The sequence below is a fragment of the Idiotropiscis lumnitzeri genome, chromosome 3, assembly GCF_059441095.1.
Source record: "Idiotropiscis lumnitzeri isolate Australia: NSW breed Sydney's pygmy pipehorse chromosome 3, RoL_Ilum_1.0, whole genome shotgun sequence".
Classification (NCBI taxonomy): domain Eukaryota; kingdom Metazoa; phylum Chordata; class Actinopteri; order Syngnathiformes; family Syngnathidae; genus Idiotropiscis; species Idiotropiscis lumnitzeri.
Genome location: NC_142393.1, coordinates 26,129,819 through 26,144,263, shown reverse-complemented (window position 1 = coordinate 26,144,263; position 14,445 = coordinate 26,129,819). Strand labels below are relative to the sequence as shown.

Here is a 14,445-nt window from a genome sequence, read left to right as displayed (position 1 = left end):
TCTTCTGGAAGTGTTTCAGGGCAGTGGAAGATAATTCAACATCAGTTAGTGACAAATCGGACAAAGTGCATTTGGCAGTTGTCCAAGCTAATCAAGTACTGAGTGTTGAGACGGAAAGGTGACGGATGACGCATGACCAGTGAAGACGCTAATCACCTCTGAGAAATAACTGGCTGCTACTTACTTCTATTGTAGTCGTAGCCAAGAAACAGGACCAGGTGCAAGATTTGGCCCTGCTCCACTGTGCCTGCAGTGTTTGTTGAAGTTTCTTGCAGCTCAATATTTCCAACCACTTTTCATCAAAACTTTAGGGATTGTTCTACATCAACGCAAGTGACTGCATGATTTTAAAAGTGTATAACAGTAAAGATATTTGAAGTAGTCAATGTCAAATGTCAGATCAGTATGTACATTCTACTTGGCAGTGTTTGACACGGTGCAGGTTCTAACCAGTTAAAACTTTTTGCTCATTATAAAGGCAAAAGCCAAAGAGATATTTGTTCAAATCAATCTGAAATGTTGGCAGAAGTGGGAGGAGTCAAATATGTCAACGTCTCAAATACGTCCCAAGTCACTGTGGAAAAAAGAAATCAAGCGCGTCAAAACGAGTTGCCACCAAATTTCAAGCAAGTCGTGAGCCAAATCATAAAATCTTGTTTTTTCACAAAATATGTTGGAGTGGTTATATTTTTCACTGATCATAATACAAGAAGTTGATTGCCAAAAAATGTAATAAAAATTACATACACCTCTAAAAATGAAATGGAAAAACAGTTAAATTTTATAGAAACATACATGTTATTTATTCATTCTAATGTTTGTGTGAGTGGCATTGTTAATATAGTGATAAATACTGAAATATACTCAATGTGGGCGTAAATGTGGAAAAATCATCAGATTTAAAATCTAGATATGTGGTTTCTGGTGCCAGTCTGTTACCCAAATCCAATTACCGTATTTTTACGGCCAAAAGACGCACCGTATCAAAGGGCGCAGTACCAGTTGAGGGTGCTATTTCTGTATTTGATACATAGATAGAACGCACCGTATCATTGGGCGCAAACAGAACCGAGCAACCGAGCAGTCGCGCTGGCTGCTCAGTCGTGCTAGCGTGTTTTTAAAATGGCAGCGGGAGTTTGGTGGTACTTTATTTTAGCTTTTAACAACGTGCTGAAGTTGTCCTCATCCAAAAATGCACCAAGTCCTTGTCTTCTGTATCCAAGATAAACAGCTGGACACGTTCTCCACCAAACACGAGAGTCATTATCAGTCTGCCTCGCCGTCTCGTTGCCGCGCAGCCCCTCAGATGGGATGCCGACACAATGCCGGTGTGAGCAAGTCACTAATCAACAAACGATGTGCGGTCACGGTGTTACATCAAAACTAAAACTATCGCCCCAAATCAACTGAATAGCATAAGAGGCCCAGCAAAATTCCACCTCCCAGCCTACCATACAATACCTTAGTTTACATGCATGCACACTAAAACAGAAGATAGCATGGCTAGCGTGGCTAGCTGTTTTTAAAAAGGCAACAGGAGCAAAACTGAGTTTGGTTGTATTTTATTGAACTATTTAACAATGTACTCACATTATTATTAATCAGTCATCATCCACAAATCCATCAAAATCGTCTTCTGTATCAGAAATAAACAGCTGGGCAAGTTCTCCCACAAACACGCCAGGTTCCCTCTCGTCATTGTCAGATTCCCCGTGTCGCTGCTGCGTGCGGCTCCTCATGATGCCGGCTTTTGCGAAAGCCCTAACAACAGAGCTAGCAGACACGTTTGCCCATATAGGGGCATTGGGGTTTGCTTTGCACTGGGGGCGTACCTTTGCGTTGTCATTCACGCCCATCTCCCCTCTCACGTCCGCCTGCTGTTGTTAGCCACGCCCGCCTTCTCTCTATATAAGCAGTGTGCAGGCAGTTAATGTTCGCAGTCAGCCCAGCGATGCACTTGGTGCACTTGGTCCACATAATAGGCGCTCCGCCTCAAAAGGCGCACTGGCTTTTTTGGACGAGTTTCAGGTCTTTAAAGTGCGCCTTATGGCTGCGAAAATACGGTAGTTTGGAAAATGGGTGAACAAAATATACTAACTGTATGCACTTTGTAGGTTGTCACGCTTTGAATTTGAGGTGTTTGATGTGCATCTGTTTTCAGAGGACCTGCCTCATCAAATATAGCGGACATGTTCACGTCCAGAAAAGCACTTTCTGTTTAGACTCTATAGATCAATGTCCATGCTTAATAAATGATCACCGTTTTAAATGGTATCTGTCATGATCCGCGTCGGGCATGACAGGGGTTTTTGTCATTGTTTTCGTCTGCATGTGCTTTTGTTATTGTTTTTGTCACTTTCCTACCATGTGCACTTTTGTTTATGTTTGTCAGCTGAGTAGGGCGTTTCCCCCCAGCACTCTGTCTCACCAGCCACGCACCTGTTCCCCGTTGTCATCAACACACCTGATTCCCATCTGCTCCCCTATTGACTGGACTATTTAAACACCTCACTCCGACAACCCATGGTCGGAACATTACTCCTGCTGCTTCATTTGGACTGTCACGACCGCTCCCTGATCTCGTTCACGCTCTTGCTCTCGCTTCGCTCCCGCTCTTGCTCCCGCTCTTGCTCCCGCTCTTGCTCCCGCTCTTGCTCCCGCTCTTGCTCCCGCTCTTGTCCCTAGTTTTTGTCACTGTCTTCGTTCCTCGGTTTTTGTTCTGTTTAGTCAAGTTTAGTTCGTCATAGTCATTTTGCACCCGGCCGCGTTTGTTTGTCCACGCCATGTTGTTTGTCCTCATTGATTAATTTAATAAATTCCCTTTAGTTTACCCTTTCTCCTGCTTCCTCGCTCTTTGGGTCCACCCCCCTCCTCGCCGACCGGCGACCGAAACCCGACAGTATCGTTTCAAGATTGGAGTCTCCAAGGTGTCTTATCTATCTCTTTGTTGGTTTCTCAATTAAATGCAGAACCGACATAAAGTATTTGCCATTGTAGAATTCCAGTTACGATTTCAGTTGTCTGAAAGGTCTTAAGGAATAATTACAATTGTTTGTTCATCTGTCTCCGCGAGTGACATAGAGTGAGAGGAAGAACAATTAAATGCTCTTCTTTCACATGACAGAAGGTACAATTAACGTGCGCACTTGTTACCGTTCATACAATAGACTAAGTCCTATCTTTCTGTGAATATGGTTTGTCCACAGTTGAACAGGTGCAGATTTCACATTCAGTCAACTTGGTGTATTATAAACTGCATGCATAACTACTGATTAATGGATTGAGCAAGTTTTAACAATCTAAGTTTTTTTCTCTCTCCAACTATTATTACTCTGAAGACAGTTGGAGGGTTTGGATTTTTCATGAAATTGTCTGTCACCTCTTCTACAAGGTTAAGTCCAACAAGTCTGTGATAGCTTGTGCTGTGAGCGCTTCATCTTCCTTTTATGACTTCTAGATCTTACAAGGTCTTGTGAAAGGGCTGTGAGTGAGACATCAGTAGAAGCCAGATGAAATGATGCTTCACTTCATCTTGAAAAATGTGAAGTGTCTGTGGGATAAATGAAAAGCTCTGTCTTTAACTCTTGGTGAAATGAACTTGCTTCATTGTTTATTTATCTGTCTCCTTATGAGGTTCTCACCGCAATATTGTCTATTGTCAGATCACATAAATGTTAAAATGATAACCGGCGTCTCACATTCTTTCTTGTCTGTCTAGTTTTGGCTCCATCTTTTTCTCTTTCTGTTCGATTGGCAGGTCTCTAGGCTTGCAAGACGCTTTAGCTCCCCACATTCCCTCTACTGTCTCTTTCGTCGCAATCTGACTACTGGTAATTACACCGGTTTGTCCTGACGACCCAAAAGACCTGCCAGCTACAAGAAGGCAGAGAGAAATTCAGCGGGGAAACAAGGAAAAAGCAGAAAAAGTTACAAAAGCAGAAGAATATAGATAGCAGCTCGAACGAGGCAATCACATCAGTCATTCCTGCAGGCTGTTATTCTTGTTTTCATCTTCACTTTCTTTCTTTATTTTTGCCTCCATCATGGAAACGCAAGCTCTGTCTTTCTGCATCTGCTGACTGAACAAACTTCTGAGTTGTGATAGCACATGTCAGGTGTCAATGGTGTGTAGAGAAATACTCCTGAAAGACTGGTGCTCCTTTGTTGCTCGATGGAATGGCTGGTTAATTCATTTTTCTTTCATATAGCTTTTTGACAACTTGCATCTAGGTTGCCTGTCTTGTCTGCTGAGATGAACGAAGAGATGGGGAAATTGATCGTAGGGAACAAAATTTCATTATATAGCAGGACAGGTCTGTTCAAGTCGATGCAGTGTCATTCTGTTTCTGAATCTGTTCCGCAGGTAATTTGAGGAGTAAATGAAAGGATCTTTTTTTTTTTTTTTTTAGATTTTCTTAAAATATATACATTGATTCTCACAGGAATAACATGCGAGTTGAAATGTATTATTTGTTTTTAATCCAGGTAAAGAAATCAATGGCAGCTTCATATTTGCAATACCAACTTGGCTGCAGACCGGAGAGTTAAACAAATCAAATTCAAATACAAACACATACAGTATACACCCAACTGAACAGTGTGATATATTTACATAACCCATTACGTCATAGCATATACTTTTAAAGAAAACGTTCAAAACAGCCTAGACATGGGTGCAATGATCATGTACAGCAGGCATCACAATGGCGGACCGCGGTCCGGATCCGGACCGCGCGATGGTTCGGACCGGACCCATGACCAAGAACCTGTCAATTGTGGCTAGTGTGGACTTGGTATCCAAAAGCAGAATTTATCACTTTTGAGTTGTACAATGTTGGATAAGAACCAATTTATGAATTTGGAGAAGTCAGCAAGGGAAGAAAAGGAACCATGGCAGTTGCCTTTGGTGAAGTGGTAGAACTGGGTGTCATCCGCATAAAAATGTTTTGGTTGAATTCATGGAAATATTGTCAAGAGGTAGGATATGGCCAATTAAGACGTGGGGACCCAACATAGAGCCCTGTGGCACACCAGGAGTAATGGGAGATGGCTGGGATTTTAAAGATTTTACTTGAACAAACTGAGTATGGCTGCAGAATCACTGCATGGGAGTATGTGTGTAATGCCAATGTTGTGGAGTCTGTTCAGGATGATGGTGACTGCAGGAATCTTATTTCAACTTGTCCTGGAAACCCGATAACTGTCCACAATGTATGGCAAATGAAATAATTGTGATTCGAGTGCAATTTTTTGGCGTAGCCAAGCACTGATTGCTTGATTACATAATGCGTAGTCCACATTCTCAGCCCTCGATCTTCAAAGCATGTTATCAAGAGTGAATGCAGCCCTTTGCTCTTTATGCTTCACAAGATAATCACTCTTCATTTTGCTGCCCTTGTTGCTCATTTGGAAAATAGGTATTCATGAAGGTCATTGTAAAGTTGCCATGTATCGTTTCCTTCCACTTACAGTATTTCTCCTTTCAGCGGCGTCCAGCTTCAGCTTTTGCCGTGCCTCCCTGGAGCACACGCTGTCGGCTGAAGAGCTGAGCTACCAGCTGCCACGTCGCTCCGGAGGCAGCAACCTGACCTGGCATGATGGCCGTGGCCAGAAGACAGCACACACGCGCACTGTCAAACTGCTGCAGCAGCCCGGCACTGAGGGCATCCAGGTAGGCGGAGAGCTGATTTGATTCGGGAGATTTGACTTAATATAATCAATACATTTCTGTTACTCATTCAAATGATTGAAAGGGTAAAGCTCTTTATTGAAATGTGTCTGATTTGGTCTAATTGAGCGTATGTTTAGGAGTAACAAGAAAGTAAATAAGATTACATAAGATCACACCCACTCTTTTGTAAATAATTGATTTAAAGGTTCATCTCACTCCTTTTGTCCGTCCTTAATTATTTCCTGCTGATGCATGCAGCAGATCCATTCAGACCCAAAGCATGTTTTTAGAGTCCCAATTTACAATACACAGGCCTATTTTCCGTTTGCAATGGCTGGTTACAATGTTCTTTCTTCCTGGCTGCAGGCAGCAATATGCTTCCTGTGCTTTGCATCACACACAATAAAAGAAGGAGAGACCATAAGCGCTCTCAATTTTCATTTTTTGATCCATCCACACCTATCCATCCATTTTCATCCTTTATCCTTGATCAGGATCATAGATGAGCCAGAGCCTGTACCAAATGACTTTGGGAGAGAAGCGATGCATCCACTGGACTGATTGCCAGTCAGTCATTGGGCACGCGCTATCTCGTACCAAAGTGTTCAAGATAAATTATTTGGTGTTTGTCTTGCTATTCACTACAAAATACGATGCGCAACACACCATGTAAGTGATTATAATTCACCAACAAATGTCACCCAGACTATCTTTACTCTTTTGAATAGTCTGACAAGTTAATGTTGGCTTTCATGTTTATCATTAAAATTGCATTGATATTTGCCAACAAATCTGAAAACCTTGTCTAAATGGGTTTTTAGTTACAGAAATTGTTTCTTGTGCAAATCATCACAATTAACTCTCAGGCTTTGTGTATTCACTGGTAGCTCATAAATGTTGTGTTGTAGTTGTTTGAGAACTTTACATGAAACCTTTCCGACATAGAGGTTGGATTCCATTTGTCCAGTGTCTGTTAGTGTCACAAGCAGGACAGAGGAGGATGTCCGCCCCTCGGGGTTAGTAATGCATTGAATCTCGGAAGTGGCAGAAGCGTGAATTGATTCTCTGCTCTCACCTGAAAGAAACCTGTTATGTAATACAGGAGAGACTCACAACTTGTGATGTAACAACGTTCGGCGATACAGACCATGTTCTCGGTAGTAGTTGTATAATTACGTGTTTTATAGTATTGCTGCTCAGCGGCAGCAATCGGAAGCCCTTGGCGATGCGGTTGGAATCAGCTTGGTGACTTGTTGTCCCGAAGGTATAACATAATCACAGTTGCCTGAGCGCCACTAGCGTCTGCATGTCACTTTTGTGCAGAATTGATTCCCATCTGTGCAATCCCTGAAGGGACAAAACAAAGTGTAAAGAGGAAAAAAATTCAAAGCTATTCAACTCTCTGTTTGACCCAAAATAGTGCATGACACAGCCGATTCCTTTTCTGGATCCAGCTGCTCACAAGAAAGAGCGCCCACAGCCCAATGGAGTATTCCCACCTGCCTTAAGAAAACTTGCAAACGGACGCTGCGAGATGTTCACATTCTCTGCAAGTTTGTTTAATAATTCATGAGTGCGCCCTCAGCTTTAACAACTAGAAAATGCTTAATAAAAGACGAGTGGGAGGCTGTTTCCATATGATTACATGCTGAACCGATAATTAAACTTCTATAGCATGAAGCTTATCGTTTCCTTGTGGCAACAAGCCACCTCATACATTATTAAAAATAGCTCTTTCTTTCTCTTCGAGGCGTGCATATTTGTGCATTCACACTTTGTACGCCTGTGCCTGCATTTTGGAGCGTCTGTTGGCATGCACTTACCTTGTGCAGACTTGCGTCCACGTCTGTCGGGAGTGATTATTCGATTATTCTCCATTACATTGTTTATTCACACATCAGCCCTAATGAGAGAGCAGTTATGTGAAGCCGGCTCATTGTTGGATTTAAGGTGCAACCTTGGGATTTCTCCTACTCAGTTTAACAGTGTTAATAGAACACATTTAGATCCATGTACACTCTACAAACTCATACACAAAGATAAAACATAGCAGACACTAATGAGAGTCAATATACATGGACTCCTTACGGAGGAGTGTCATGGGCGAAAAGCTTCAAAAGTTGGCACTGAACTGAAGTCTGGGACAGAAAATCTCCTTGCCGCACGGCAATTTTGCAACACTGCTCCGGGCCAAGGGAATAATATACTTGCAAAAACTGTGGTGTGACTTCTGGGACATCCTATTTATATGACTGCACTTTTGACCAAGTGCATTAGGCCTTCTCAAACTTCCTCTCATCTCAATATACTATACAGCATTTAAAGACTCTTCTGTGTCAACAAAGAAAGAAGATTTCATTGTCGCTCATTTAATATTATTCAAAATATTCATTCAGCTCTCAGAGGAACCTAAGCCAGTAAAAACTGCAGGCCTGTCCCAAGCCCGAGTTAAGACAGACGGTTTTGTCAAGAAAAAAAGGGCAACCCGCTTAAAACTTTGCTGAACTATTATGAGCGTTCATCCTGAGAATTCCATGCCGGTCTGGTTTCCGGTCTGGGTTAACAACGACCACCATCTGTGCTGTTAACCTACAGGGTGTCAGTGGAAATTCAGGCCAGGTGAAAAAGCAGCAAGGCTAAAATAGTTTACCACAATGTTGATGGGAAGATAAATTGAGTATAGAGGTCATCCTAATGGAAGACTACTTAAGAATATTCCTGGAAGTCAAAAGCATCCGATCGAGTGATGCGGCTAAAACATGAAATTGAGGGTATTATGTTGAATGCAGTTCGTGGTTATGATCCATCTGTAGGATGGGAACTAGAAGCGAAAGGGAAATTCTGGAAGGGGCTAGACAAAGTAGTTTTTAGCATCCGAGTCAAGGAGAAACTGTGGATTGGTTCAGATTGTAAAGGACCTGTTGGTGACAAAAAAGGGTGACAGGAAAATTTGGTATCCGGAAAACAACATGGAAGGGCAGGTGGTTGAGGACTTTGCCATAAGGATGGAAATGGCTGTCGTGAACACTTTCTTCCTGAAGAGGCCAGAATATAGGGTGACCTACAAGATTGAAGGTAGAAGTAACACAGCGGCAGATATGGGCACTTTATCCTTTTTTGCCGGTCAGTCGCCCGCCCTCCGGCCCCAACCTGGGGCCTGTCTTTGACCCTCCGACCTTATTCATAAAAATTGTCAGCCCCTGTTGGGGAAAGTGTTAGAGAGAGCTGACTTGCTTTGGACACATTCAGAGGAGAGATAGTGACTATATTGTTAGAAGGGTAATGAGTATGGGGCTGCTGCAAAGAAAGAAAAAAGAAGACCAAAGAGACGGTATATGGATGTAGTGTTGGAAGGCATGAGGGCAGTAGGTGAAGAGAGGATGAACAGAAGATAGACTTTGGTGGAAAAGTGTGATAGGCTGTGGTGACCCCTAATGGGACAAGCGGTAAGGAAAAGGAGAAGGTTCAAAATATTCTGTAGAATAATTTGTGTAAAGAAAAAAAATAATACTATGGCTAATTCTCTTTCATGTTGACAGAGAACAAATAAATGTAAACCTAATAGAATGTTTTTAGAAGTTAGAATTTATATTACTACCTGAATGAATTAGGTTTAATTTAAAATTGTTTTGACCGTGCATGCACACAGTAGATTTCATACAACCATGAATAATTGGCCATTTCATAACCCTTGGCGTTGGAAATGGAAATGCTGTATTGCAAACCACCATGAAAGGATCAAATTAGTTTTAAAAGATGTTATGAAGTCACTTGTGTTGGGGAATTGCTGCAGCTGTGACTCCAAATTGACCCATTTACTAAACCGATTTCTCCAAAGAAAGTGTTATTTTTTTTCACTCACAGTTCCATCCCTACATCACACATTGTTTGCCAGATGAGGCAAGGAGAGGACTTGGTGGGTGGCCCCAGAATGCCGTGTGACACACAACATCAAGGAGAACCTTTAGATGAGGCAAAGGAATTGGGGAAACAACACAGATACAATTTTGGACGTTACAGTCACCCATATGCCGTCATTTTAGGAGAAACAAGCCCAAGGACGAATGACCTTTGCTAAGTGTTTTCAAACTCAGAGATTTTTCTTTCATGACTTTGGTTTAAATTTAGCTGCCAGCAACCTCTCGACCAGCATATCCTTTTTTAGAACAATGCCTCAAAAGTCGCAGTAAACTGTAAACCGCTGGACGACCAATCCCATGTTAAGGAAATAAGAACACAGATGTGTGCACTTTATGCCAGAGGATATTTCTCTGGCAGACAATTTAGTTGGTGCTCTGAATCCACTTTAGGTTTTAGTTTTGTAAAGCTTTCTTCATACAACTTCTACAGGTCGAACCCATTAGTCGACGAGTCAGTGAATCAACTTTGCTACTCTGCAACGACATTTAACACTTGAAGTAGACTAATGGCTAATCATGTCTTTTGGGCATCTCATCTTCCTTCACATTGACCAATTTACAATGACTTTTTGACTCTCCCATCTGATGTGTAATGCTCCACTGAGCAGCAAAATGTCTGGCCAACGAGGTAACAAAGTCTTCATAATCCTGCATGTGTATTCACGACACTGATGTCTTTATGCATGTTCTGGATCCGGCTTCCGGTTGAGTGACCGCTGGCGAGCTTTGCTGCCACTGCTCAGGGTCTTATTTACATCTTGTGTATGATTTTATGGTTTCTTTTGAATTATTTCAAGGTCTTATTGTATTACGGTAATGAATCCTCTGTGAGTGATCGTTTCTTATGTGGAAGCTATCGAAAGTCACAAAAATGTGACTGAAGCGGTTTAGGCCCGAAAACATGCACAGGTGCAATGTTGAAGTGGTGGTCCTTTCAAACAAAGACTGTCGGACTATTTTTGTTCTGTGACGCTCATCCCTGGAAAGCTAGCGTTTATCACAACTAGATTCTCTCGTCCTCACCCGAGGTGCCAGTTCAAAACATTTCTCTTCTAGTCACAGATACAAACTTCTGCTGCTTGTTCGTACAACCTCCATCAGCGCAACAAGTTCCCGAGCCATGCAGGATATTTTTCAAATGCAATGGATGCTTATGATCGCTTAGAAAAGAGGGTGAAAAAAACTTTACTCAAATAAACTATTCTATGAAACGAATCCCGCTGTAACAAATCGCAAATTCTTCCCGGAAGTTGGACAAATAATCGTTTTCCCATGAGTGCCCTCAGGAATAAGGTGGATAGGTCATGATGTGGTATTTTAAACTACCCTGGAGATTTTATTTTGATGCATTTTCTACTGTATAAACCACATGTTTAAAAGGTACAATAAAATTCAAGTACTTTTGAAAAACGATTTTTTGTATTATCCTGGATGAGACTCAGACATGAAACAAAAAATGAGACTCAACAAAAACAGCTGCTCTGCAAAAGTGACTTTTTTTTTCACGTGTTGGCAGGAGACTGAAGATTGCTGTCATTGTCCTCATGCCACTTGAGTGATGTGTTCTTTATAAACACGTCTTGATGTTAGAGTCGTGCTTCAAAGGTATTTTGTGAAAATCCCATCTGGTCCTTTTTCTGTCTACTGAGTCTGTCTTACTTGACATTCTTATTTGTAACCGAACAGTGACCAAACAGAGGTTGTAGTTGACACATACAACATGGCAACATTTATTTTTTTCTTGACAAGACTGGTCTTGTTGAATGACACATCTGAATCACCCAGCCACAGAGAGGCTTTGGTGTCAACAGCGGATGGAAAGTGTGCGAGATATTGTATGCATGATCGTGTATCAAATTGTCTGTCACAGTGCGATCGAAGAGACAGCAAGAACGGAAGAGAGATCAACTGTCAGCTGAATCAGAGCAGGAACAGACAATTATTGTTGTTCATACAAAATGTAGGTCTACTATTAGGTTTCATTGCTACTCAGTAACTTGGAAATATTCTTCATGAAATGTTTTTGTGGGTGCACGGAGGATGAGGTGGAGTGTTCCCATGAGTTTTAGCCCACAATTTAATGACTACATGTTCATCATGAAAACACTCTTCAATATACTGTATATAGATCTGATTTTGTCCCATATTGGAGGCAGGAGGGAGGGGCAAAGGTGCATCAAGGACACATTGAGAGCATTTGATGTTTAAAATAGTAAAAAGCATCCCCAACAGCAATCACACATCATAATACAGGTGAACCCCCAACTAATATGCAATAGGTCGGGCCCAGAGGAGCCGGCGGTGTTTCTGGGAGTCGTTGATAAATGGGTGTTGCTTTGCATCATTGACTTTGAAGTGACACTTCCGGATGTGGCGCCAAACAGTATTTACTGACATGGGTTTTCTGAAGTGTTTCTGGTTCCATGTGGTCATGTCATTTACACATTGATGTCGGTTTTGATGCAGTGCCGCCTTAGGTATGGAAGGTCATTCAATGTTGGTTTTCGGATTTTCCGCATCCATGCAGTGATTTCTCCCGATTCGCTGAACCTTTTTATGGTTTTATAGACCATAGATGATGAAGTCCCTAAATTCCTTGCAATTGTACATTGAGGAACATTGTCCTTAAGCTGTTCGACTATTTTTCCATGTATTCATTCATGAACAGGTGAACCTCAACCCATCTTTGCTTGTGAATATATTTAGCATGATGGCCTCACAGTGAGAGACAGCATCGGGCGTGGGTTTGATCCCGGCCCCGGCCATCCTGTGTGGAGTTTGCATGTTCTCCCCGAGCTTGCGTGGGTTTCCTCCGGGTATTCCGGTTTCCTCCCACATTCCAAAAACATGCATGGCAGGCCGATTGAACACTCGAAATTGCCCCAAGGTATGACTGTGAGCGCGGATGGTTGTTCGTCTCTGTGTGCCCTGCAATTTGCTGGCAACCGGTTCAGGGTGTCCCCCGCCTACTGCCCGAAGATAGCTGGGATAGGCTCCAGCACCCCCCGCGACCCGAGTGAGGAGAAGCGGTACAGATGATGGATGGATGGATGGATGATATATATATATATATATATATATATATATATATATATATATATATATATATATATATATATATATATATATATATATATATATATATATATATATATATATATATATATATATATATATATATACCGGGGGTGCTGGGTGCGATTAATTAATTTTCAATGTGTGTTTAAATCGATTTAAATTTTTAATCGCATGACACGCCCAAAAAATACAAATTTGCATCAACCTTTTGAAGCGTGCAGGCGCTAGAGGTTACAATTCACTTTGTGCTGTAAACCCAAACTGTTCAGCATAAAATCTTCCTGTCTTGGCCAACTGGAATACAATAAGTGCTGTGTTACCCATCCTCCCGTCTCTCATTCTTCTGCTCCATATTGAGTTTGAGCTTGATCTTCCATTCCTCATTCTCGTCTCTCCCCCACTCCCTGCATATGTAATGAATGAGGGAGATCCTCCCACTGGACAGAATTAGGTCTTGGGAAGAGAGGGGGAGTCGACAAAGTGTGAACAGGATCAAAAGAGAACTGGCCAGAGGACATAGACAGTGATGGATGGCCGTAAAGGCACGCAAGAGGAAGGATGGGCGAGTGGGGGAGGCAGAAGGGGTGGGGTGATGCAGAACTATCATTCAATTTGCCTTGTGCCGGCTTCTTTGACTAATGCACACTGCCTTATAATTATGTTTTTGTAGTCTCATGCCTTCCTTTTTCAGAAATGGACTTTATTCTTTTATTGATGCCACTTTGCAGTCTCACAAATGTAAGCAATTAAATTGAAATTAAAGCCTTCATGTTCAAACGTTAATGCACAGTTTATCTTTATTTTAATAATATCCATAGACGAGAATAGTCTCCAAACCTTTCATCTTGTTGGCTTTCATGACATCCAGAGAGCCAAAGTGAGTTACTTTCTTCCCCCAAGGTGCCTTGAAATGAAGCAGAATCTTTAATAAACAGTATGCAATAAAACTGAGCTGCAATGTGCTGCCAAATACTCAATACTGTATTTCACATGTAAAATCCAATGAAGATTCCATCAGTATTAGCGAGACGGTGTAAGAAAAGTGCATGGTGTATTGTTTTTTTTTTGCTGAGTTGAAAAGAGCTGATGATTACCAGGCAATTAAACTCTAAAATAATCACTGTGATTAATCTTCATTATGTGGATTTTAACATGGCTGGGACCATGCTTTGCATGCTTGCAGCATCAGTGTGGCATCCAAAGGAAAAAAAATTACCTCCCCTTGTTTGCATGAATGGGGAATTTCCCACACCTTTCTCACCTCAATTCCAGTCAAGGATGCAGTGATGGATGGTTGAATGGCTGTGCTTTTAAATGATCAATTACGACTCAGCCAAGTGGACCAGACCGAACTTCGTCTTTCTGCATGTCGTCCAAATCCAGAGACACAGCTCCAATTATCTTGGCTGGTAATATAAAAAGCAGCTTTTAATATGGACTGCGTTGGAAACGTTCTGGCAACTGCTATGGGTCAACATTTTATATTAAGCCGCAAGAGTGCATGCACTGTGCGCTTGTTTGCATGACATGTCTGCATGAATAATCCCCATGACATGTAGTTCGGCACTGGAGTAGAGGTTTTGGCAGCCGTTCTGTGTTTCTCTCCTGTTTTCTGCTTGACTCATTCAGGACATTAATCCATGGATTGTATGTCCAATGAAAACGGACAACATTATGAACGAAGAGAGTGAGGAGATGTTTTTCTCTGCCCGCTGTAACTGAATGTTTATTCGCCAAATAAATTTGATCCCTTGAGAAAGGAACGAGCAGAGACAT

General features: G+C 41.8%; 1 protein-coding gene across 2 annotated transcripts in view; it reads left to right on the top strand.

The window, feature by feature from the left end:
* LOC148340633 (sterile alpha motif domain-containing protein 10-like) overlaps positions 1-14,445 on the top strand; it is a 54,027-nt gene that overhangs the window by 21,503 nt on the left and 18,079 nt on the right. For both annotated transcript variants that reach the window (XM_088292297.1, XM_088292298.1), the window contains exon 2: positions 5,487-5,671. In XM_088292297.1, coding sequence (XP_088148423.1) covers positions 5,487-5,671 — 185 coding nt within the window. The remainder of the gene's footprint in view (positions 1-5,486; positions 5,672-14,445) is intronic.